Source organism: Papio anubis, chromosome 16 (genome assembly GCF_008728515.1).
Source record: "Papio anubis isolate 15944 chromosome 16, Panubis1.0, whole genome shotgun sequence".
Classification (NCBI taxonomy): Eukaryota; Metazoa; Chordata; class Mammalia; order Primates; family Cercopithecidae; genus Papio; species Papio anubis.
In genome coordinates this window covers 12,029,886-12,054,911 of record NC_044991.1, presented here as the reverse complement: position 1 = coordinate 12,054,911, position 25,026 = coordinate 12,029,886, and the positions used below count along the sequence as shown (strand labels likewise).

Here is a 25,026-nt window from a genome sequence, read left to right as displayed (position 1 = left end):
GGCGCATGCGCGTGGAGGGCTGGCGGCAGGAGGCGGGTGGGTCAAGGTATATCTGTACTACAGAGTCCTTGATAGGGGGTTTCGGGGAGCGCTTGGACCCTGGCTTCTGGGACGCGTCAGGTACGTCTCCGAGTCCGGCGTCGCCGGCCAGCACGGCCTGGGTTCACGTGGGGGCCCGAGCTGGGTGGGACGCCCGGGCCTCGCCTGGAGAGAGGCGTCGGGAGGGCGCGGGGAAGGGGTCGGAGGCCGGGCGACCCCGGGCGGTGGCCGCCCTCCTCTGTGTGTCTCCGCAGTTATGAATTGGGGCGGTAATTCCTCCCCGTAGGTCGCCGTGAAGGTGATTGCATGAGATCGTGCGTGTGAACGTTTGTTGACAGCTGTTACTTGAGTCCGACAGCCCTGGGGGCCGTGCACCTGCGTAACATGGCTAGCTCTGAACTCCTTGGGGGACACGTATACTTTTGAGAATCCGATGAAAGCCAAAGGTTCCTCCCTTGTTTTCTTAGAATTAAAGTAAGATAATATATTTCATGGCCTGTTGCAAACAGAAAACCTTTACACAATGATTAGTGATCAGTATCTGTGGATTAGGGAGGCCCCACTTACTTGATCCTCTTCCCAGGGTCGTTGTGAGGATCAAGTGCACAGCTTCTTATAAACACTAAAACACTATAACATCTTGTGAGCCAGGTACTATTATTATTCCTCATTGCAAAGAAAGAAGCCGAAGCCCAAGGAGGATAAATGCTGGGGTCGCACTGTGGGTGAGCAGCAGAGTGATCATTGGAAGCCAGGTGCTCCCCCTTCACTTCCTTTGTGCCGAGCACGCTCGCCTCCCGGAGTTTCACTAGAAAGAAGGTCGCCATCGGCCAAGGGGACAGCTTGTACCTCAAGTGCACGCGGATGCCCCAGAATCCCAGGATCTCAGCCGAGCTGTTTGTGGATTATTAGATCTGACTTAAAAGGTAGCTAATCCAGACCCTTCCTCATCTGTAATATATAGATGACAGTTCCCAGCTGTAGTGTTATGAGAATTAGTGCGGTCATGAGTGAAGTACCCCAGTTAAAGCCCGAGAAGTAAAGCAGCTGGACCAAGGTCTAGCAAGCAACTGAGGGGCAGAGCCAGGCCCGAAACCTGGTTGTGTCCAGCCCATGTGCTCAGGCCCAGTGCAATTAGCATCAGTGGGGACTTGGCTTATTTCTCCTTCTTCAAATGTCTCTAGGTGCTATGAGTGCTGGGGGCTGCTTTTTTTTTTTTTTTTTTTTTTTTTTTTTTTTTTTTTGAGACAGAGTCTCACTTTGTCGCCCAGGCTGGAGTGCAGTGGCGCAATCTCGGTTCACTGCAAGCTCCGCCTCCCGGGTTCACGCCATTCTCCTGCCTCAGCCTCCCGAGTAGCTGGGACTACAGGCACCCGCCACCGCACCCGGCTAATTTTTTGTATTTTTCGTAGAGACGAGGTTTCACTGTGTTAGCCAGGATGGTCTCAATCTCCTGACCTCGTGATCCGCCGGTCTCGGCCTCCCAAAGTGCTGGGATTACAGGCGTGAGCCACTGCGCCCGGCGGCGGGGGGCTGCTTTTTAACTGTGTTTTGTTTATTTTGTTCATAATACATGAATATATTCTCATTGTAATAATTCATTAAATCTCAAGTATATTTAATATAATTTTATATTGTACCATATGAAATTGTCACAATTTGACCTTTTTTTGATCTATAAAATGACAATTTCATTCAAGCCAGTCATCCTATTCCCTTTTTCAGGTTTAACCACTATGAGCAATTTGGTGTATCCTTCTAGATCTTTCTTTTTCTTTTTTTTTTCCTTTGAGATGGGGTCTTGCTCTGTCACCCAGGCTAGAGAGCAGTGGCGCGATCTTGGTTTACTGCAACCTCCACCTCCTTGGTTCAAGTGATTCTCCTGCCTCAGCCTTTCAAGTAGTTGGGATTACAGGTGTGAGCCACTGAGCCCAGCTTAGGCCTACAATTTTATTATTATAATGTGCCACAAATTATTTGGCTACACCCAAATTGTTTGGATTGTTTCTTATTTTTTACTGTTATCAACAATAGAGAACACTGGGTGTGAGCATGTCCAAGTCTTTCTAGAGTGTAATATTTTAGAAGTAGATTTGCTGTCCAAAAAGTGTACACATTTACAATTTTGCCAAGTTTTATTTGAGTGACCTTGAAAGAATTATAGCATCTTCTGATTCTACCAGTAATAACAGTGTCTTTTTCTTCACATCCTCATCAACCATGGGTATTATTCATCTTTTTAATTTTTGCCAATATGATGAATGAAAATGCATCTTTATAACGAATTTTTTTTTTGAGATGGAGTCTTGCTCTGTCACGCAGGCTGGAGTGCAGTGGCATGATCTTGGCTCACTGCAACCTCCGCCTCCCAGGTTCAAGTGATTCTCCTGCCTCAGCCTCCCGAGTAGCTGGGATTACAGGCACGTGCCACCGTGCCCGGCTAATTTTTGTATTTTCAGTAGACGGGGTTTCACTGTGTTGGCCAGGCTGGTCTTGAACTCCTGAACTGAAGTGATCCACCCGCTTGGGCCTCCCAAAGTGGTGGGATTACAGGCATGAGCTGCCACACTCGGCCGAAAATGCATCTTTTAATGATGTGCCTCACATGTTACTAATACAAGGATAAATACATACATGTGTATATAGACACACACACACCATATGTATATACACATATACCATATATATGTGTGTGTACAGGTACATATACACACACCCACACACACAGACACATATATACCTTCAGCCAACCGATCGTGGCTGTGTACCTTGGGAAAATTGGTAAACTTCCCCAAGCCCTAGCATTTTCATCTTTATTTATCTATTTATTTTTGAGACGCAGACGCAATTTCGCTGTTGTAGCCTAGGCTGGAGCGCAATGGCGCCATCTCGGCTCACCACAACCTCCATTTCCTGGGTTCAAGCGATTCTCCTGCCTCAGCCTCTAGAACTTTCTTCATGGATATTCCTCCTATTTTATTCTTGTTCTGCCCTTTACATAAGATTATAGACATAAGATTAATGTTTTTCCCTCTTCTAACCTCTTTCTCTTCTCCAGCAGAAACAGTGCTTTACAATGTGTTTTGGATGGTGACATAGCATCAATCCCCCTCAGCATCTTGGACCCCACCCCGTCCCCTCCACTACCAAGCTGGAAGCACTCTGGTTTGTCCAAGTTCTAAAGTGCTGTGCCCAGGCCCAAATGCCATCCCCTAAGTTGCTGGTCTATGGTTGTTTTTATTTTTGTGATTTTATTTTATTTTGTTTTACTTTTGAGACAGAGTCTTGTTCTGTCACCCAGGCTGGAGCGCAGTGGCGCGATCTCAGCTCACCGCAACCTCCACCTCCCGGGTTCAAACATTTCTCGTGCCTCAGCCTCCCAAGTAGTTGGGATTACAGGCGAGCACCACCACTCCCGGCTAATTTTTGTGTATTTTTAGTAGAGACGGGATTTCGCCATGTTGGCCAGACTGGTCTCAAACTTCTGACCTCAGGTGATCCACCTGCCTTGGCCTCCCAAAGTGCTGGGCTTACAGGCGTGAGCCACTGTATGATTGTTTTTAGTTCAAACATGTAACCACCAGGAAAGCTGTCATGAGCACATAACCCCAAATACCTTCATTTATTTATAAATTATATATACATATACTTATGTATTGTATGTTATACATACATATTCCAAAGAAACTTCCCAACTTTTATCATTAATTTTAGTGAAATCAATTTCTCCCCTAATAAAAACAGCCCAGAAGTTTTTTTTTCCTGTTCTTATTGGATACATGTCTTGCTGATTGTGACGGATTCATACTTTGAATTCTCTTTTAATGATAATGGATATAAAACCTTGTTTCAAATAGTCTTGAAAAGATACCAACCCCTCCTCCTGCCTTTGTTGGCCCACTTCTTGTCAGATCCAATTAACCCGTTACTGCTTTTATTTCCTAATGTGGTGAAGGAAGACCTTACACTCAGGAGGAGCAGTGAGGGGTCTGCTGTTTTCTTTTTGCTCACTTGTGCTGTCATGGTTGTTCTCTTCAGTCTATGGCTTCTTAGAAGGATTATTCGTAAGCTGTGTGTGTGCTATAAATTAAAATTGGGTAATATAGGCCAGGCACGGTGGCTCAGGCCTGTAATCCCAGCACTTTGAGAGGCCAAGTTGGGCCAGTCGCTTGAGCTCAGGAGTTCGTGACCAGCCTGGGCAACTTGGCGAAAACTCATCTCTACAAAAAACACGAAAATTAGCTGGGCCTGGTGGCGCATGCCTGTGATCTCAGCTACTCGGGAAGCTGAGGTGGAAGAATCATTTGAGCCTGGGAGGTCGAGGCTGCAGTGAGCCGAGATCGTGCCACTGCACTCTAGCCTGGGCGACAGAACAGACCCTGTCTCAAAAAAAAAAAAAAAAAAAAAGGCCAGGCGTGGTGGCTCAAGCCTGTCATCCCAGCACTTTGGGAGGCCGAGACGGGCGGATCACGAGGTCAGGAGATCGAGACCATCCTGGCTAACACGGTGAAACCCTGTCTCTACTAAAAAATACAAAAAACTAGCCGGGCAAGGTGGCGGGCGCCTGTAGTCCCAGCTACTCGGGAGGCTGAGGCAGGAGAATGGCGTAAACCTGGAAGGCAGAGCTTGCAGTGAGCTGAGATCCGGCCACTGCACTCCAGCCTGGGTGACAGAGGGAGACTCCGTCTCAAAAAAAAAAATTTGGGTGATATATGGGGAAAAAAGAACACTAACCCCTGTCTTACATCATATACAAATATTAATTCAAGATGAATTATAGTCACAAATGTAAATGTAAACAATATTACCAGAAGTTAACAATAAAAAATATCCTCATGACCTTGGGGTAGGCAATTTTTTTTGGGGGGGAGAAAGGGTCTCACTCTGTCACCCAAGCTGGAGTGCAGTGTCATAATCTCAGCTCACTACAACCTCTGGCTCCTGGGTGCAAGCAATCCTCCCACCTCTGCCTCCTGAGTAGTCCCTCCTGTGTGCCTCCACAGGCGCACACCACCACGCCCAGCTAATTTTTTGTATCTTTGGTAGAGACAGGGTTTTGTTTGCCATGTTGCCCAGGATGGTCTTGAACTCCTGGACTCAAGTGATCTGCCTGCCTCTGCCTCCCAAAGTGCTAGGATTTATAGGCATGAGCCACCATACCCAGCCTAGGGTAGGCAAACATTTTAAAAATAGAATACGAACACTAATCATTAAGAAATAATAGTAAATTGGGCTGGGCGCAGTGGCTCACGCCTGTAATCCCAGCACTTTGGGAAGCTGAGATGGGTGGATCACGAGGTCAGGAATTCAAGACCAGCCTGGCCAACATGGCGAAACCCATCTCTACTAAAAGTACAAAAATTAGTTGGGTGTGGTGGCAGGTACCTGTAATTCCAGCTACTCGGGAGGCTGAGGTAGAATTGCTTGAACCAGGAGGCAGAGGTTGCAGTCAGCTGAGATCACGTCATTGCCCTCCAGTCTGGGCGACAGAGTGAGACTTGATCTCAAAATAAATACATAAATAAATAATTGGATTTCATTATAATTAAGAATTTCTGGCTGGGTGCTGTGACTCACACCTGTAATCCCAGCACTTTAGGAGGCCGAGGTGGGTCAATCAGGAGGTCAAGAGATTGAGACCATCCTGGCCAACATGGTGAAACCCCGTCTCTACTAAAAATACAAAAATTAGCTGGGCGTGGTGGTGCGTGCCTGTAGTCCTAGCTACCCGGGAGGCTGAAGCAGGAGAATCGCTTGAACTCAGGAGGTGGAGGTTGCATTGAGCGGAGATCATGCCACTGCACTCCAGCCTGGTGACAGAGCGATACTCCATTTCAAAAAAAAAAAAAAAAAAAAGGAACGTCTTTGATCAAAAGAAACCCATAAGAAAGCAAAAAAAGCAAGAAGAGGCTGGACGTGGTGGCTCATGCCTGTAATTCCAGTACTTTGGGAGGCTGAGGCCGGTGGATCACCTGAGGTCGGGAGTTCGAGACCAGCCTGACCAACATAGAGAAACCCCGTCTCTACTGAAAATACAAAAATTAGGCCGGCGTGGTGGCGCATGCCTGTAATCCCAGCTACTCGGGAGGCTGAGGCAAGAGAATCACTTGAACCCGGGAGGTGGAGGTTGCGGTGTGCCGAAATGGCGCCATTGCACTTCAGCCTGGGCCACAAGAGCGAAACTCTGTCTCCAAAAAAATAAAAAAAGCAAAAAGAGGTCGGTGCAGTGACTCATGACTGTAATCCCAGCACTTTGGGAGGCCGAGGCGGGTGGATCACTTGAGGTCAGGAGTTCGAGACCAGCATGGCCAACATGGCAAAACCCCATCTCTACTAAAAACACAAAAATTAGCCGGGTTTAGTGGCAGGCGCGTGTAATCCCAGCTACTTGGGAGGTTGAGACAGGACAATCTCTTGAACCTGGGAGGCAGAGGTTGCAGTGAGCCAAGATAGCACCACTGCACTCCAGCCTGGGTGACAGAGCGAGACTCTCTTTCAAAAAAAAAAAGAAGAATGCAAAAAGAAAAAAGTGGGAGAAGGTATTTTCAGTGCTGTACATGTATACAGTAATGAAACCTGTATCCAGCATATATAAATACCCTTACAAACCCTTACAAAATGAACATGATAGACAGCTCAATTTTTTAAAAAATGGCAAAAGAGGACTGGGTGCGGTGGCTGATGCTTATAATCCCAGCACTTTGGGAGGCCGTGGTGGGCGGATCGCTTGAGGTCAGGAGTTCGAGACCAGCCTGGCCAACACAGCGAAACCCTGTCTCTGTTAAAAATACAAAAATTAGCTGGGCATGGTGGCGTGTTCCTGTAATCCCAGTTATTTGGGAGGCTGAGGCAGGAGAATCACTTGAACCTGGGAGGCAGAGGTTGCAGTGAGCCGAGATCGTGCTACTGCACTCCAGTCCATTGACAGAGGGAGACTCTATCTCAAAAAAAAAAAAAAAAAAAAAAAAAAAAAGGTAAAAGACGTGAACAAGCATGTCACAAAAATCCATATTGTCCAAGGAGTATGTTAAATGATGCTCAACTTAATTAGTTATTTGGAAAAAGCAAATTAAACAATGCAACACCAGTACATACCTGCCAGAATGGATAAGATGAAAAAGACAGAAAGTGCCAGATATTGACAAGGCTGACTTGCAAACTGCAGATAGGAGTCTAAATTGGTACAATGACTTTGGAAGACCATTTGGCAGTATCTGTTAAAGCTAAATATATGAATGCTCTATGATTCTACAGTTCTAACCCTAAGTGTGAAACCAGAAAAGTGTACATATGCATGTAGATATACATGCGCAAGCCTCATGTTCTTATGTTCTTAGCAGCACTTCTTTTTTTTTTTTTTTTTTTTTTTTTTGAGACAGGGTCTTGCTCTGTTGCCCAGAGTGGAGTGTGCAGTGGTGATCATAGCTCACTGCAGCCTCAAACCCCTGGGCTCAAGCGATCCTTCCACCTCAGCCTCCTGAGTAGCTAGGACTACAAGGGTACACCACCACGCCTGGTTGGTTTTTCAATTTTTTGTAGAGATGAGGTCTCATTATGTTGCCCAGGCTGGTCTCGAACTCCTGGCATCAACTGATCCTCCTGTCTTGGCCTCCCAAAGTGCTAGGATTACTGGCATTAGCCACCATGCCTGGCCTAGCGGCACTATTTTTGATGGTCAAAAACTGGAAACAGGCCGGGCGTGATGGTTCATACCTGTGATTCCAGCACGTTGGGAGTCCGAGACAGGCAGATCACTTGAGCCCAAGAGTTCAAGACCAGACTGGGCAACATGATGAAACTCCCATCTCTGTTAAAAATGCAGAAAATTAGCCAGCATGGTGGTGCATGCCTGTAGTCCCAGCTACCCATGAGGCTGAGGTGGGAGGATCACCTGAGCCTGGGAGGCTGAGGCTACAGTGAACAGAGATGGTACCACAGCACTCCACCTGGGGCACCAGAACGAGACCCTGTCTCAAAACAAAACAAAACAAAACAAAACTGCAAACAGCTCAAGTGTCCATCTTCTGTAGACAAGTAAATTTTGCTGTGTTTATACAATAGAATATTATCCAGCAATGCAAATGAACAAACTATAACTACACACAGCTGCATGGACAAATGTCAGAAACATGACGTTGAGTGTGAGAAGCCAGATGCAAACGAGGACTCACTGTGCAATTCCGTGCATGTACAGTGGCCAGGTGAGGCTTATGGAGTGCTGAAATGCTCTGTATCCCGATCTGGAGGGTGGTTTTAAAAAAATGTTTTGAGCCAGCGCATTGGTTCACACCTGTAATTCCAGCACTTTGGGAGGCCAAGGTGGGCAGATCACTTGAGGTCAGGGGATTGAGACCAGCCTGGCCAAACATGGTGAAATCCCGTCTCTACTAAAAATACAAAAATTAGCCGGGGGTGGTGGCACACACCTGTAATCCCAGCTACTTGGGAGGCTGAGGCACAGAGCAAGGCTCTGTCTCAAAAAAAAAATCATAAATAAAAAATAAAATTTAAAAAAAATTTGATTTTAATGTTTTTAGAGACGGGGGTCTGTGTCACTCAGGCTGGTCGTGAACTCTTGGGCTCAAGCAGTCCTCTCACCTTGGCCTCACAAAGTGCTGGGATTTCAGATGTAAACTACCACGCCTGGCCCTGGAGGGTGGTTATACTTGTGTAGTAAAAACTCATGAAACCTTACACTTATGATTTGTAGTAGACTTTTCTGTATTAATGTTATATATATGTATATTCTTTTTTTTTTTTTTGTAGAGACGGATCCTGCTAAGTTGCCCAGGCTGGTCTTGAACTCCTGTGCTCAAGCAATCCTCCTGCCCTGGCCTCCCAAAGTGCTGGGATTACAGGTGTGAGCCACTGAGCCCAGCCTAAATAAAAAGTTTGCTTCTCTCCTCCTTTCCTCCCCAAAAACCAGGGTGTTATCAGTAAATCTACTTAACTAGGCCTAGGTGAATTGCGATAGGTTGCACTATGCTGAAAGCAAATGTACAGGTTGCGGGGGTGTCGTTGTCAGCTCTGCCATGTTGTGGACCTGCCCCCTTTTCAGGACACCTCACCTTACCTTCCATAACAGAACAGGTAACCTGACATACGAGGTGAACTGTTGACAAGTGACACTGGTGACAAGTGAGGGACACTGTTACCAATTCGGAAAGGAAATATAAGCATAGCTTTATTTATTTATTTATTTATTTGTTTATTTTTGAGATGGAGTCTCACTCTGTCACCCAGGCTGGAGTGCAGTGGCGTGATCTCGGCTCACTGCAACCTCTGCCTCCCAGGTTCAAGCAATTCTCCTGCCTCAGCCTCCCGACTAGCTGGGATTACAGGCACCCGCCACTATGCCCAGCTAATTTTTTGTATTTTTAGTAGAAGCGGGGTTTCACCATGTTGGCCAGGCTGGTCTCGAACTCCTGACCTCTTGACTTGTCCGCCTTGGCCTCCCAAAGTGCTGGGATTATAGGCATGAGCCACCGCGCCCAGCTATTTCTTTCTTTGTTTATTTTTTTAGAGACAGGGTCTTGCTCTTTGACTCAGGCTGGAGTGCAGTGGCATGATCATAGCTCACTGGAGACTGAAACTCATAGGTTCAAGTGATCCTCCCACTTAAGCCTACTGAATAACTGAGACTACAGGCACACACCACCATGCCTGGCTAATTTTTGTATTTTTTGTAGAGACAGGGTTTTGCCATGTTGGCCAGACTGGTCTTAAACTCCTGGGCTCAAGTGAGCTGCCTACCTCAGCCTCCTGAGTCATTGAGACCATGCCAGTGACTCATGTATGCCACCATGCCAGGCTAATTTTTTTTTTTTTTTTTGAGACATGGTCTCTCACCCTGTAGCCTAGACTGGAGAGCAGCAGTGGATCACAGCTCACTGCAGCCTCAACCTCCCTGGGCTCCAGCGACCCCCCCAGCCTCAGCTTCCCAAGTATTTGGGACTACAGGCATGCGCCACTGTGCCCCACCCAAACATCTCAGCATACTGCGTAGCACAAAGGGAGTGTTCAGCACATGGGAGCTATTACCAGGCGTCTTAATCCATTTCGTGCTGCCGTAACAGATTACCACAGACTGGGTAATTTATAAAGAAAAGAAGTTTATTTGGCTCACAGTTCTGGAGACTGGGAAGTCCAAGAGCGTGCTGCAGATATCTGGTGAGGGTCATCCTGTGTGAGGCAGAAGGCTCACATGGTGAGCAAGTGCACGAGACAGATGGCATGGCAGCAAAACTCATCCTTTTACCAGGAGCCCACTCCCGAGAAGACTAACCTACTCCATGACAATGGCATTAATCCATTCATGACAGCAGAGCTCACATGGCCCAGTCACCTGTTATACTGTTAAACAATGGCAATTCAATTTCAACATGAGTTTTGGTGGGGACATTCAAACCATAGCACCAGGATCATTAGTAGCTACATGATAAAATGTATGTCTTAAAGATTTGAGGACAATGGCGTAAGGTCAGTGATCCAGCTGTTTGTACCCCTGACTTTTTCTGATCCTAGGAGAAGGGAGCGTTGGCTTTGCTTTCATCAGGCCAAAGATGCCTTTCTTTGGGAATACGTTCAGTCCAAAGAAGACACCTCCTCGGAAGTCGGCATCTCTCTCCAACCTGCATTCTGTGAGTGTCGGTACTGGGGTCAGCCCAGTGTGCAGCGTGAGTTGAGTTCTGAGCGTGTCTCTGAATGGAAAGTGTGGTCCTCCAGAGGCATCGGTGCAGGAGGGCATCCTTTCCATCCATATCATTGCTATTGCTGAAAACATTTTTGGGCCGGGCGCGGTGGCTCACGCCTGTAATCCCAGCACTTTGGGAGGCAGAGGCCGGCGGATCACGAGGTCAGGAGATCAAGACCATCCTGGCTAACATGGTGAAACCCCGTCTCTACTAAAAATACAAAAAAGTTAGCTGGGCGTGGTGGCAGGCGCCTGTAGTCCCAGCTATTTGGGAGGCTGAGGCAGGAGAATGTCGTGAACCTGGGAGGCGGAGCTTGCAGTGAGCCGAGATTGCGCCACTGCACTCCAGCCTGGGCGACAGAATGAGACTCCATCTCAAAAAAAAAAAAAAAAAGAAAACATTTTTGAACTCTTGTTTGGGAATGATTGTCAGAGCTTGTTTATCCAAGAACCTCAGAAGACAATCTCATTATGATATTTGATCCCAAATATCCAGTTTTTTTGTTTTTGTTTTTTGAGATGGAGCCTCACTCTCGTCCCACAGGCTAGGTGCAGTGGCGCAATCTCGGCTCAATGCAACCCCTACCTCCCAGGTTCAAGCGATTCTCCTTCCTCAGCCTCCTGAGTAGCTAGGATTACAACTGCCCGCCACCATGCCCGGCTCATTTTTGTATTTTTAGTAGAGACAGGGATTCATCATGTTGGCCAGGCTGGTCTCCAACTGCTGACCTCAGGTGATCCACTTGCCTTGGCCTCACCAAGTGCTAGGATAATGGGCGTGAGCCACCGCGCCCAGCCAGTATTATCGAATTTGACTTCTACTTTATTCTGTGACCTTTTCCTACAGAGCTGGCTGTGCAGATTGGCCATGTCTTCACAGAAGGCGAGCGGGGTTGAACAACAAGGCTGTGGGGGCTGAGCATTCATTCCAGGCTTCAGGTCTCAGAGTCTGTTGTCTCCTGTTCCCAGCAAAACAGGCTTCAGGTCTCAGAGTCTACTGTCTCCTATTCCCAGTGAAATCATGGTGGGGGCAGCCCCGCTGTGGCCAGAGCTGGGCATTCTGTGGAGCAGGCCAGGCAGAGGCTTAGGCTCTCAGTTTCTGGTGCCCCCAGGCCTGAGGCTCCCTTTTCTCACTGCCACATGTCAGAGATGCAGATACACCTGGCAGTCCCTCTGGGACATCCTCTGTCCTAACCCCACACAGCGTAAGAGCAACAGCGTGCTTACATGACGTCTGTTTCTGACCATGACTTGAAGTCGGTCCTCCCCTACGTTGTTTTCCACATTCTGACAGGTACTTGTAAGCCTTGGGAGGGAAAAAGGCTTCCACAGCACTCCGTGTGGTCTCTGGTGGATTTTATTAGTTCCCCATTATTATAGGATAACAACCCAGATTTTGGGAGCAGCACAGATGACCCTTGGTGGCCTCACTCCAGCTCTCCTTCCTGCCCTTGCCCTCTGCACACCCTGTGCTGCCGCTGCCCAAGCCCCGTGTGAGCCTCCTCTGTGCACGCTACTCCTTTTGCCTAGAATGTTCTTCTCTATTAATTCAAGAGCTATTGATTGATACCTTTCTGTGTGCCAGGCACTCTCCTAAGCACTGGGCATGCAGAAGTGGATGAAGGAGGGGAGAGGGAAAACATCAAATCCCTGCTTTCATGGGGCAGATATTTTAATGGAAGGCTACAGAAAATAAGCTAATTTATATCAGATGGTGATACATGCCAGACAGCAGAACCAAGCATAGGCCTGGGATGGGCTGTGGCTGAACACTGGGGATGGAGCCGTCATTTTCAACAGGGTGGTCAGGAAGGCCTGACTGAGAAAGGGACATCTGAGCACTTACCTGAAGGTCTCCCCCTGTTGAGCAGGGGCAGAGCTGGTTGAGGGCAGAGCTGGTCATTCCCATCCCTGGATACCCAGTACCGAGTCCTGAATCGGGGTGCGTGCTCAGTGAGTTGTAGAAATGAATATACAGGCCGGGCGCGGTGGCTCATGCCTGTAATCCCAGCACTTGAGGAGGCTGAGGTGGGCGCATCACTTGAGGTCAGGAGTTCAAGACCAGCCTGGCCGATGTGGTGAAACTCTGACTCTACTTTAAAAAATACAAAAATTAGGCTGGGTGCGGTGACTTACGCCTGTAATCCAGCACTCTGGGAGGCTGAGGTGGGCAGATCACAAGGCCTGGAGTTCGAGACCAGCCTGGCCAATATGGTGCAACCCTGTCTCTACTAAAAAATACAAAAATCAGCTGGGTGTGGTGGCGCACATCTGTAGTCCCAGCTACTGGGGAAGTTGAGGCAGGAGAATCACTTGAACCTGGGAGGCAGAGGTTGCAGTGAGCCAAGACTGCGCCACTGCACTCCAGCCTGGGCGAAAGAGTGAGACTCCGTTTCAAAAAAAATAAATAAATAAAAATAATAATAATAATAAATTAGCTGGGTGTGGTGGCACATGCCTGTAGTCTCAGCTATTTGGAGGCTGAGATGGGAGGATCACTTGAACTTGGGAGGCAGAGACTGCAGTGAACTGAGATGGCGCCACTGTACTCTAGCCTGGGTGACAGAGCGAAACTCCATCTCAAACAAAAAAAAGAAAGGAAAGAAAAGAAATGAATATATAAATTGTACTCTCGCATGTTAAGAAGCAACTCCTCCTCCTCCTGTTAGAATTTATGTCTTTTCCACAACATATGTAGCTCCATATTAAGCAAATGAAACTTATTATATTTAAAAAGGATCTTTTACTTAACAATTTATAGTAGGACTGCTTAAACTATTAAATGTTAACTAGGTGTAAAATAATTCAATTTAGGCTGGGCGCGGTGGCTCAAGCCTGTAATCCCAGCACTTTGGAAGGCCGAGACTGGCGGATCACGAGGTCAGGAGATCGAGACCATCCTGGCTAACACGGTGGAACCCCGTCTCTACTAAAAAATACAAAAAACTAGCCGGGCGAGGTGGTGGGCACCTGTAGTCCCAGCTACTCAGGAGGCTGAGGCAGGAGAATGGCGTAAATCCGGGAGGCGGAGCTTGCAGTGAGCTGAGATCCGGCCACTGCACTCCAGCCTGGGTGACAGAGCGAGACTCCGTCTCAAAAAAAAAAAAATAATAATAATAATTCAATTTATACATTTCAGCATATATAGCTTTTCTAGAAACATCTAATGTATAAAACAGTATATTTTTCATCTCATAATTAAACTTTTGCTGTACATCATTTGATTTTATGGCCTTTAAAAAAATCATTAAAGGTGCCAGATAATGATTAGAGAAATGAGTTGTTGGGGTCATATTGTTGGCGGAAGAGGAACTGGGATGAGGGCGTGTTCTGGGCCTGCTGAAGTCGTCACGTAGCATCTTGCCCACAGTTGGATCGGTCAGCCCGGGAGGTGGAGCTGGGCTTGGAATATGGATCCCCCACTATGAACCTGGCAGGGCAAAGCCTGAAGTTTGAAAATGGCCAGTGGATAGCAGGTGAGCTGCACTTCCTGCCATTTTGTCAAACAAGATTGTAGGAGGAAGCCCTCCTTTAACTAGTTCTGTCCTTCCTCCAGAGACAGGGGTTAGTGGCGGTGTGGACCGGAGGGAGGTTCAGCGCCTTCGCAGGCGGAACCAGCAGTTGGAGGAAGAGAACAATCTCTTGCGGCTGAAAGTGGACATCCTGTTAGACATGGTGAGGCAGGTGACGGGCAAGAGATGCCTAGCTTCTTCTTTTGGGGAGGCTCCACCTCGAGTCATTTAATCCAACAGATATCTCCTCAATGCCAGTTTGGCCAGGTATGTTGCTTTGTGTCCAAAGACACACTCAAGAAACAAGACACAGTTCCTGCCCTCACAGTACAGGCAGGTGAACCGTAAGCATAATCAGAGTGGTGAGGACCCAGTTGGAGTCTGCACAGGATCTGCATAGCACACGAGGGAGAAGTTAATTCTGTCAAGTCAGGAGAGCTTCCCAGAGGAAGGGATATCTGAGCTGAATGTGGAAGGATAATGGCAGGAATGGAGGTTGGATGAAGGCATTCCAGGAAGAGGGGAAGAGCCGGCTCATGGCTTGGAAGTGTCTCATACCAAGTAGCATTAATCAGTGCCCAGCACAGACCTGCTGAGGGGCTCACACTGCATTAGCGTTGGTTTCTTGTGACTGTTAAAAATCCAGCAACCCATTGGGCTAGAGGAGCCTGTGAAGGTTCAGAGGCAGGAGAGCACACACTGTAGTGGTGAAGCACACACACTCTGGAGCAAAATGGCCTGGGTTCCTCGCCCAGCTCTGCTGCTGACTGACTGCTCTGTGACTTAATTTCTTCAGCAATAAATGGCATAATAGCTAATTGTGCTGGTGCACCCCTGTAGTCCCAGCTACTCAGGAGGCTAAGACAGGAGGATGGCTTAACCTCAGGAGTTTGAGACCAGCTTTGGCAACAAAGTAAGACCCTTTTTTTTAAAAAAAAAAAAGAACTAGGCTGGGCATGATGGCTCACACCTGTAATCCTAGCATTTTGGGAGGCCGAGGTGGACGGGTCACAAGGTCAGGAGTTCAAGACCAGCTTGACCAACATGGTGAAACCCTGTCTCTACTAAAAATACAAAAATTAGCCGAGTGTGGTGGCACGCACCGGTAATCCCAGCTACTCAGGAAGCTGAGGCAGGAGAATTGCTTGAACCCAGGAGGCAGAGGTTGCAGTGGGCTGAGATTATGCCATTGCATTCCAGCCTGGGTGACAGAGTGAGGCTCCGTCTCGGAAAAAAAAAAAAGAAAAAGACTGACATTTTAGGCTGGATGGTTTTTTATTTTTATTTACCTATTTATTTATTTAAGACAGAGTCTTGCTCTGTAGCCTGGGCTGGAGTGCAGTGGCGTGATCTCTGCACACTGAAACCTCTGCCTCCTGGGTTCAAGTGATTCTCCTGCCTCAACCTCCCGATGAGCACCCGCCACCATGCCCGGCTAACTTTTGCATTTTTAGTAGAGATGGGGTTTCACCGTGTTGGCCAGGTTGGTCTCCAACTCCTGACCTCAGGTGATCTCCCTGTCTCAGCCTCCCAAAGTGCTGAGATTACAGGCGTGAGCCACTGCGCCCGGCCTGGATGTTTTTTTAAAAAATGAGCATAATCGTAGTATCTACCTTACAGTGAGTTAGTACAAGCAAAGCACCCAGCCTGGCCGACAGAGTGAGACCCTGTCTCAAAAAACAAACAAACCAAAAAACCAAAACAAAAAAACCCTAAGGAGGAGAGTGGCGTTCTTTTTCCAGCATTTTCTCCCCTAATCCCCCTTATGGGAGCTACAGCTTAGAATCAATTTAAACTGTAATCCCTTAGCCTTAGAATCACCAGTATCTGCCTTTGACATCCTCTGAGACCTGCTGTCCTTCATGCAGGGAGTGCCATGCCCTCGTGGGTGACAGCGTGCTGACAGAGTGGACTGTGAATATTTTTCAAGGACTTGTGGTCCTGGGCCATCCGGGGTTGCATTCTACCCCGTTTCAGAGGGTTTCCCACCATGGAGGCCAGCAGTGCCAGAGAAGTGCCAGGGGGCCTTTCCTCCGCGTGTAGGGCCGGCCTTGCCAACCTGAAACATCTAGAAATGTGCTGCTTACTAACAGCTGCTGCTTTACTTTCAGCTTTCGGAGTCCACTGCCGAATCCCACTTAATGGAGAAGGAACTGGATGAACTGAGGATTAGCCGGAAGAGAAAATGAAGACCCCAGAGACATTTACTGGGGAGTAGGATGTAGCTAAGTGCTTTTTTTTTTTTTTTTTTTTTGCTCAGACTAGTGGATTCGGTCCTGGGAGAGAGTATCATATAATGGGACCCACAGGCACTGGCACCCTTGGGTTGGCAATAGAAGGTGACATGGAATGGAGAAAACCAAGATTCCAGATGGGGACAGTAACTAGAAGGTGCTTCAGATGCACTGCCTGCGGATGCCAGTCTGAAAACCAGACCGCATGGAGGCCTGGGGCTGCTGATGAGCCTTTGGGTGCTCTCCACACACAAGATTGCAAACACACATGTCCCAGAATAGCTCTGTTGGGCCCTGTTGGGAGAAGCGGCTGGAGTTCATTCTCTCACCCCCTTACATTGGGGTTTGGGGTTTGGCAGCAGTTCTGCAGAGCTCTGTATTGGGGGTCATGGATGAGTGGCTCTCTCGGCTCTTAAAGGCAGGCCTCTCTCCTTGCCTTTAAAGAATCCTCCTTCCTCACACCTGGCCTCCTCTGGCTTCAGCTTCTCAGCAGCAAGCACCAGCCTTCCACAGTAACACTATATTTTTATGCTACTTTCCTGTTTGCACTACTATTTTTATTAAATGATGTTAAATAATCTCTCTGTGACCAAAGTGACTAAAAAGAGAACCATGAGTTCCTCAAGAAGTAAATGGAGCTGGCCAGGCATGGTGGCTTACACCTGTAATCCCAGCACTTTGGGAGGCTGAGGTGGGCAGATCACCTGAGGTCAGGAGTTCGACACCAGCCTGGCCAATAGAGTGAAACCCCGTCTCTACTAAAAATACAAAAATTAGCCAGGCATGGTGGTAGACACCTGTAGTCCCAGCTACTCGGGAGGCTGAGACAGGAGAATTGCTTGAACCCAGGAGGCAGAAGTTGCAGTGAGCTGAGATCACACCACTGTATTCCAGCCTGGGCGACAGAGCAAGACTCCGTCTCCAAAAAAAAAAAAAAAAAAAAAAAGGAGCCTAGCCAGGTGTGGTGGCACACACCTGTAATCCTAGCACTAGCACTTTGGGAGGCTGAGGCAGGGTGATTGCTTGAGCTCAGGAGTTCAAGACCAGCCTGGCAATAGCTAAACAAAATACAAAAAAAATTTTAGCTGGGCATGGTGGTGCACACCTGTATTCTCAGCCTCTCAGGAGGCTGAGATGGCAGGGTTGCTTTGAGCCCAGGGAGGTTGAGGCTGAGGTGAGCTGTGATTGCTCCATTGCACCCCAGTCTGGGTGACAGAGCAAGACCCTGTCTCAAAAAAAAAAAAAAAAAAAAAAGAAGTAACCGGCGTCTGGAGTCTAAGCTTCTGTTGTTCCATCAAAAGACAGAATTGTCCGGGCATGGTGGCTCACACCTGTAATCCTAGCATTTTGGGAGGCTGAGGCAGGTGGATCGTCTGAGGTCAGGAGTTTGAGACCAGCCTGGCCAACATGGCAAAACCCCGTCTTTACTAAAAATACAAAAGAAAATTAGCTGGGCATGGTGGCACATGCCTGTAGTCCCAGCTACTTGGGAGGCTGAGGCAGGAGAATCGCTTGAACCCAGCAGGCGGAGCTTGAAGTGAGTTGAAATCACACCACTGCACTCCAGCCTGGGCGACAGAGTAAGACTCCATCTCAAAAAAAAAAAAAAAAGACAATGTTTAGCGTGTGGGGAAATGTCACCCTTGCAGGAGAGCATTCCAGCTTTCCTGGGCATTGGCAGAGGCTGATGCCAAACAGAAACAATCTCTGCTCAAATTCGCCTGCCCTCCTGCTTCACGGTGTTGGGACTGGCCAGGACCTGGCAGAACCTAGTGGTTGGTGTGAGAATTTGTGCCTTAGGCAGTATGAGCTGGATTTTTCTGGCAGGAGGAGGGAATCCAGCTCCTGAAGTCAAGCCAGAAGGAACTGAGGGGGTGGGGACGTGGTGCCCAGGACTTTAGGGACAGGCTACCATGGCTAGCCACTGCTGAATGCCTGGCACATGCCTGGCACCAGGCTCGCTTTGCCCTCACTGTCTCATTTCCCCTTCAGCTCAGCCCTATGGCAGGGGCTGTCAGCACATCCATCTGCAGAGACGGAAACTCTGGGAGGTTCACACACTGATCTAGGATCACACAGTGGAAGTGTTGGAGCCTGATTCACACAGCCCGCAGTGGAAGAGAGAAGCTGGGGGCGGCAGTGAAAGAAAGGGAGCTGCTGTCTGCAGCCCATCCTTATGGCCAGCAAAGCACTCTATCGGGGGGATGGATCGAAGGGCAGATTTTTAGCTCCAACCCATAACCTTACTTTCTGATACAGGAGAGAATGTTTAATACAGAAGAAATTGGAAAAGGATCCACATACATGCAAGGTGCAAATCTTCAGGTGCAGATAATAGGAGCAGTGGAGTTTGCTTATGCCTTGGCTGGTATCAATGGGGACCCTTTATTAAGTACTCCCAATGCCGGACACCCCCCGATGCCGGACACCCGCCGATGATGGACACCCCCCGATGCCGGACACCTCCCCGATGCCGGACACCTCCCCGATGCCGGACACCCCCCAATGCCGGACACCCCCCGATGATGGACACTCCCCGATGCCGAACACCCCCCCAATGCCGGACACCCCCCGATGCCGGACACCCCCTGATGCCGGACACCCCCCGATGCTGGACACCTCACTCACATGACCCTTTTTCAAGTTTGTTATCCCCATCGCCATTTTTTAGATGAAGAAACCAACCCAGCACGGTGACACGGTGGAAGGGGTGTGGCCAGGACTGAAACCTTGGGCATCATGTGGGCATATTCAGTTGTCACAATGGTGTGGATTCCCCCACGACCAGCACCATTAGGACCTTTGGGGGTTGCAGCCAGAGACCCTAAACATCCTGTGGTAGGAGGGGCAGTTCTGCAGTGAAGAAGGAATTTCTTTTGAGTGAGCAGGGAAGCAAAAGCCATTGTTATGAGCAGATAAATGCTATGATCCAACCGTGCTTTTAAAAGGCGCTGGGCGTGGTGACCCATACCTGTAATCCCAGCACTGTGAGAAGCTGAGGTGGGTAGACTGCTTGAGCTTAAGAGTTTGAGACCATCCTGGGCAAAATGGTGAAACCCCATCTCTACCAAAAATACAAAAAGATTAACTGGGTGTGGTGGCGTGCACCTGTGGTCCCAGCTACTCGGGAGACAGCGGTGGGAGGACTGCTTGAGTCCAGAAGGCAGAGATTGCAGTGAGGTGAGATCGTGCCATTGCACTCCAGCCTGCTGACAGAGTCAGACCCCATATCAATCAATCAATCAATCAATAAAAATAAAAGGATCCCTTTGGTGGCTGTGTGGTGAGAACAGACTGAAGGAGGCCAGGCCCTGCCCAGGGAGGCTGCAGTAGATGAGGTGAGGTGGTCTGATTCTGGATAAGACTTGAAGGTGGAGCCTACCAGTGTTTGCTGATGGGCAAGAATCAAGGACAATCCTATGAATGAAAGTCTTTAGGAGAAAAGGAAAAAAAAATCACCCATATATCACCACACTAACCCTGTTTCCTTCAGTGAGGCGTTTTGTTTTGCTTTTCTTGAGACATGATGTATTTTCAAATCTAAATAGAGCCAGATATATCCTTCAGGTTCTGGCTAAAATTCTTCATCCTCAAAGACCATTGGCCAGGCACAGTGGCTCATGCCTGCAATCCCAGCATTTCAGGAGGTCAAGGAAGGAGGATTGGCTGAGCCCAGGAGTTTGAGACCAGTCAGGGCAACATATTGACACCATCTCTACAAAAAAAAAATTTAAGTTAGCCATGCGTGGTGACACACACTTGTAGTACCAGCTACTTTGGAGGCCTAGGTGAGAGGATTCCTTAACCTGGGAGATCGAGGCTGCAGTGAGCCAAGACTGCACCACTGTATCCTCCAGCCTGTGCAACAGGGCAAGTCACTGTCTCTAAAAAAATTTAAAAAGGGCCTGGCGCGGTGCCTCACGCCTATAGTCCCAGCACTTTCGGAGGCTGAGGCGGGCGCATCACCTGACGTCAGAAGTTCGAGACCAGCCTGGCCAACATGGTGAAAACCTGTCTCTACTAAAAATACAAAAATTAGCCTGGCATGGTGGCAGGCACCTAATCTCAGCTATTTGGGAGGCTGAGGCAGGAGAATTGCATGAACCTGAGAGGTGGAGGTTGCAGTGAGCCGAGACTGCACCAGTGCCCTCCAGCCTGGGCAACGGAGCAAGCCTCCTGTCTCAAAAAAAAAGAGAAAAAAAGGTTCTGTGGGCGAAAGGGAGGGAATGAATGCAGGATTAGAGGCAATAATGGGAGGAAGTCTGAGTTTGAGTCCTAGCAAGGGGAACTGCGCGCACAACAGGACAGGCGTGGGCTAATGTGCACTTTTTAATGGGAGGGGCTTATAGTTTTTATAGGATTCTCAAAGGGAGCCATGCCCCATCCCCCAATTAAGAGCTACTATATCACTTGTTTCTAATTCTGACAGGACGGAAACAAGCAAGGTGGAAATCTTGGGCTTGAGAGACGGGGAGTAGAGGAGCTAGGAGCCCAGCGTTCTTGAACATGCCTCTCCCATCCGATGGCAGTCACCTGGGCTTCTAGCATGGGGCATTGCCACTCACTTGCTGACACCTTTGTCCACTGATGTGACCTCCATCCTGGCACCAGTCTCACCATGTCATCTCTGCTGCTGAGCCTTCCTCTTGAAGCCTTCAGCAATACCTCAGCCCTCTGGTTTTCTCTCTCCCCAATCTTTAAATGACTGATTCCACAGGACTGTCTTTTTTTTTTTTTTGAGATGGAGTCTGGCTCTATCGCCAGGTTGGAGTGCAGTGGTGCGATCTTGGCTCACTGCAACCTCCAACTCCCAGGTTTAAGCAATTCTCCGGCCTCAACCTCCTAAGTAGCTGGGACTACAGGCACGTGTCACCATGCCTGGCTAATTTTTGTATTTTTATTTTATTTATTTATTTATTTTTTGAGACGGAGTCTCGCTCTGTCACCCAGGCTGGACTGCAGTGGCCGGATCTCAGCTCACTGCAAGCTCCGCCTCCCGGGTTTACGCCATTCTCCTGCCTCAGGCGCCCGCCACCTCGCCCGGCTAGTTTTTTGTATTTTTTAGTAGAGACGGGGTTTCACCATGTTAGCCAGGATGGTCTCGATCTCCTGACCTCGTGATCTGCCCGTCTCGGCCTCCCAAACTGCTGGGATTACAGGCTTGAGCCACCGCGCCCGGCCCTAATTTTTGTATTTTTAGTAGAGACGGGGTTTCACCATGTTGGTCAGGATGGTCTCGATCTCTTGACCTCGTGATCCACCCACCTCGGCCTCCCAAAATGCTGGGATTACAGGCGCGAGCCACTGCGCCCAGCCAGGGCTCTCTCTTCTGTTCTCACTTTGCCTTTTCTTTTCTTTTCTTTTCTTTTCTTTTTTTTTTTTTTTTTTTGGTTGGAATCCCCCTCTTTCCCCCGGTGTGGTGCAGTGGTGCAATCTCGGATCACTGCAAACTCTGCCTTCCAGGCTCAAGCGATTCTCCTGCCTCAGCCTCCCAAGTAACTGGGATTACAGGTGCCCACCACCATGCCTGGCTAATTTTTGTATTTTTAGTATAGATGGGGGTTTCACCATGTTGGCCAGGCTGGTCTCGAACTCTGGACCTCAGGTGATTCACCCGCCTCGGCCTCCCAAAGTGCTGGGATTATAGGCATGAGCCACTGCCCCTGGCCTCACTTGGCCTTTTCTTTTCTTTTTTTTGAGTCGGAGTCTCACTCTGTTGCCCAGGCTGGAGTGCTGTGGCACGATCTTGGCTCACTGCAAGCTCCGCCTCCCAGGTTCACGCCATTCTCCTGCCTCAGTCTCCTGAGTAGCTGGGACTACGGGTGCCCACCACCACACCCAGCTAAAGTTTTTTTTTTTTTTTTTTGTATTTTTAGTAAAGACGAGTTTTCACCGTGGTCTTGATCTCCTGACCCCGTGATCTGATCCGCCTGCCTCGGCCTCCCAAAGTGCTAGGATTATAGGCATGAGCCACCGTGCCCGGCCACTCTGCCTTTTCTAGATCATCTCATCTCCTTCCAAAGTTTTGAATACTCTGCATTGCATGATTTCCAATATTCTTTCTTATCCCTTGGAAATTCTATAATTATTGAAACAGGTTTTTGTTTTTTTTTTTTTAAATCATGTGTTGCTCTTATGAATATAAGCAAAATTCATTGGTTTTCCTAAAACTTCTCCACATTAGCATTGCGAATTACTTTCCATTTGGAGTCACTAATGTCTGTGCTTTTCACATAAGATTGGTCCCTCTACCTTCAATACCATTAGTCTTCTAGCATTTCTTAAATGAACCCATAAAAGAACTAAAAGCCATTGGCACTGGGCTCTTAAGCTGCCCTTGAATTTATAAAGGGCTAGCCCGCTTTTTTTTTTTTTTTTTTTTTTTGAGACAAAGTCTCACTCTGTCGCCCGGGCTGGAGTACAGTGGCACAGTCTTGGCTCACTGCAACCTCCGCCTCCCAGGCTCAAGGATTCTCCCGCCTCAGCTTCCCGAGTAGCTGGGAATATAGGCATCTGCCACCACACTTAGCTAATTTTTGTATTTTTAGTAGAGAGGGGGGTTTCACCATGTTAGCCAGGCTGGTCTCGAACTCCTGACCTCAGGTGATCCACCTGCCTCAGCCTCCCAAAGTTCTGGGATTACAGGCGTGAGCCACCATGCCCAGCCCCACTCTTTTTAAAAAAGTAAACTTTTAATACAGGAAAAAAAGCACAGTTCATAAGTGTACAGCTTGATGAATTACCCAAAATGAACATACAGCTAAGAGAACCATAGCATTCCAGAAGCTACTCTCCCCACCCTTTCCAAAATTAACCCTTCCAAGGGAATCACTGTCCTGACCTCCCACCATAGATTAGTTCTGCCTGTTTTTGAACTTTATATAATGGAATAATACAGCAAGTACCCTTTTGTCACATGAAAACTGTCTGATAGGCCAGACTCATGCCTGTAATCCCAGCATGTTGGGAGGTCGAGGAGGCTGGATCACTTGAGGTCAGGAGTTCCAGACCAGCCTGGACAACATGGTGAAACCCCGTCTCTATTAAAAATAGCTGGGGTACGCTGGGCACGGTGGCTCACGCCTATAATCCCAGCACTTTGGGAGGCCGAGGCGGGCGGATCACGAGGTCAGGAGATCGAGACCATCCTGGCTAACACAGTGAAACTCCGTCTCTACTAAAAATACAAAAAATTAGCTGGGCGTGGTGGCGGGTGCCTGTAGTCCCAGCTAGTCGGGAGGCTGAGGCATGAGAATGGCGTGAACCCAGGAGGCGGAGCTTGCAGTGAGCCGAGATCATGCCACTGCACTCCAGCTTGGGTGATAGAGCGAGACTCCATCTCAAAAAAAAAAAAAAAAAAAAAAATACAGGCCAGAGTCATGCCTGTAATCCCAGCTACTAGGGAGACTGAGGCAGGAGAATTACTTGAACCTGGGAGGCAGAGGTTGCAGTGAACCGAGATTGTGCCACTGCACTCCAGCCTCCATCTCAAAAAAAAAAAAAAAAGAAAACTGTTTGATAGAGTTGCCCTGTCCAAAGATGAAAGGGAGGCCTGGGGACAGTATCGGAGGGAGTGTGAGACACAGGACAAACACTCATTACTTCATCCTCATGCATCACAGAAGGATTTGAACTGTCCCATCCTGGGAGTCTCTGATTCCAGGTTCAGCTGGCTAAACATGTTTATCAAATTACCCTGTTTAATAACATGGCACACGTTTTAACAAGAAGCACTTACATCCATCATATAGGCAAAAAGTAAAAAGATGGATAACACCTAATGCTGGGGAGGGTGTGGGACAAGGACACTTCCATTTACTGTACTATTATGAAAGTATATGACAGAGGCTGGGAGCAGTGGCTCATACCTGTAATCCCAGCACTTTGGGAGGCCAAGGCAGGCAGATCACTTGAGGTCAGGAGTTTGAGACCAGCCTGGCTAATATGGTGAAACCCCGTCTCTAATAAAAATACAAAAAGTCAGCCAGGCACGGTGGCACACACCTGTAGTCCCAGCTAATTGGGAGGCTGAGGCAGAAGAATCGCTTGAGCCCAGGAGGTTGCAATGAGCTGAGATCATGCCACTGTACTCCAGCCTAGGCAACAGAGCAAGACTCCATCCCAAAAATGAACAAACAAACAAAGATTTATATCTGCATACTTGCTGACCAGCTCACCCACTTACTAGAAATCTATGTCCTATGGGTCGGGCGCGGTGGCTCACCCCTGTAACCCCAGCACTTTGGGAGGCCGAGGTGGGCAGATCATGAGGTCAGGAGATGGAGACCATCCTGGCTAACACGGTGAAACCCCATCTCTACTAAAAATACCAAAAATTAGCTGGGCGTAGTGGTGGCGCCTGTAGTCCCAGCTACTAGGGAGGCTGAGGCAGGAGAATGGCGTGAATCCAGGAGGTGGAGCGTGCGGTGAGCGAAGATAGCGCCACTGCAGTCCAGCCTGGGTGACAGAGCGAGACTCCGCCTCAAAAACAAAAACAAAAACAAAAACAACAGATCTATGTACTATGCCTCAGTTTCCTCATTTCTAA

The 25,026-nt window shown here is 48.3% G+C and overlaps 2 protein-coding genes across 9 annotated transcripts; both read left to right on the top strand.

Moving 5' to 3' along the window:
* The first annotated feature begins 1 nt into the window (after position 1).
* On the top strand, positions 2-17,058 carry CBY1 (chibby family member 1, beta catenin antagonist). 8 transcript variants are annotated; one of them, XM_009217294.4, is made up of 6 exons: positions 10-120; positions 718-965; positions 10,564-10,679; positions 14,103-14,208; positions 14,289-14,407; positions 16,356-17,058. In XM_009217294.4, exons 3-6 carry the CDS (start codon positions 10,602-10,604, stop codon positions 16,431-16,433), a joined length of 381 nt encoding a protein of 126 aa, XP_009215558.1. In that variant the 5' UTR covers positions 10-120; positions 718-965; positions 10,564-10,601; the 3' UTR covers positions 16,434-17,058. The 8 variants fall into 8 exon arrangements, with proteins under 8 accessions (XP_009215556.1, XP_009215558.1, XP_017800807.1 ...); XM_017945318.3 differs by having other exon boundaries at positions 691-965; XM_009217295.3 differs by lacking the exon at positions 718-965 and adding an exon at positions 8,101-8,240 and having other exon boundaries at positions 24-120.
* LOC116270705 (ubiquitin carboxyl-terminal hydrolase 19-like) lies at positions 1,281-3,645 on the top strand (the record flags this gene model as incomplete). Its single annotated transcript, XM_031656118.1, has 3 exons — positions 1,281-1,352; positions 2,420-2,488; positions 3,604-3,645. Coding segments are annotated over 3 exons (183 nt in total), but the record flags the coding sequence as incomplete, so codon positions are not given.
* Positions 17,059-25,026: the final 7,968 nt, after the last annotated feature.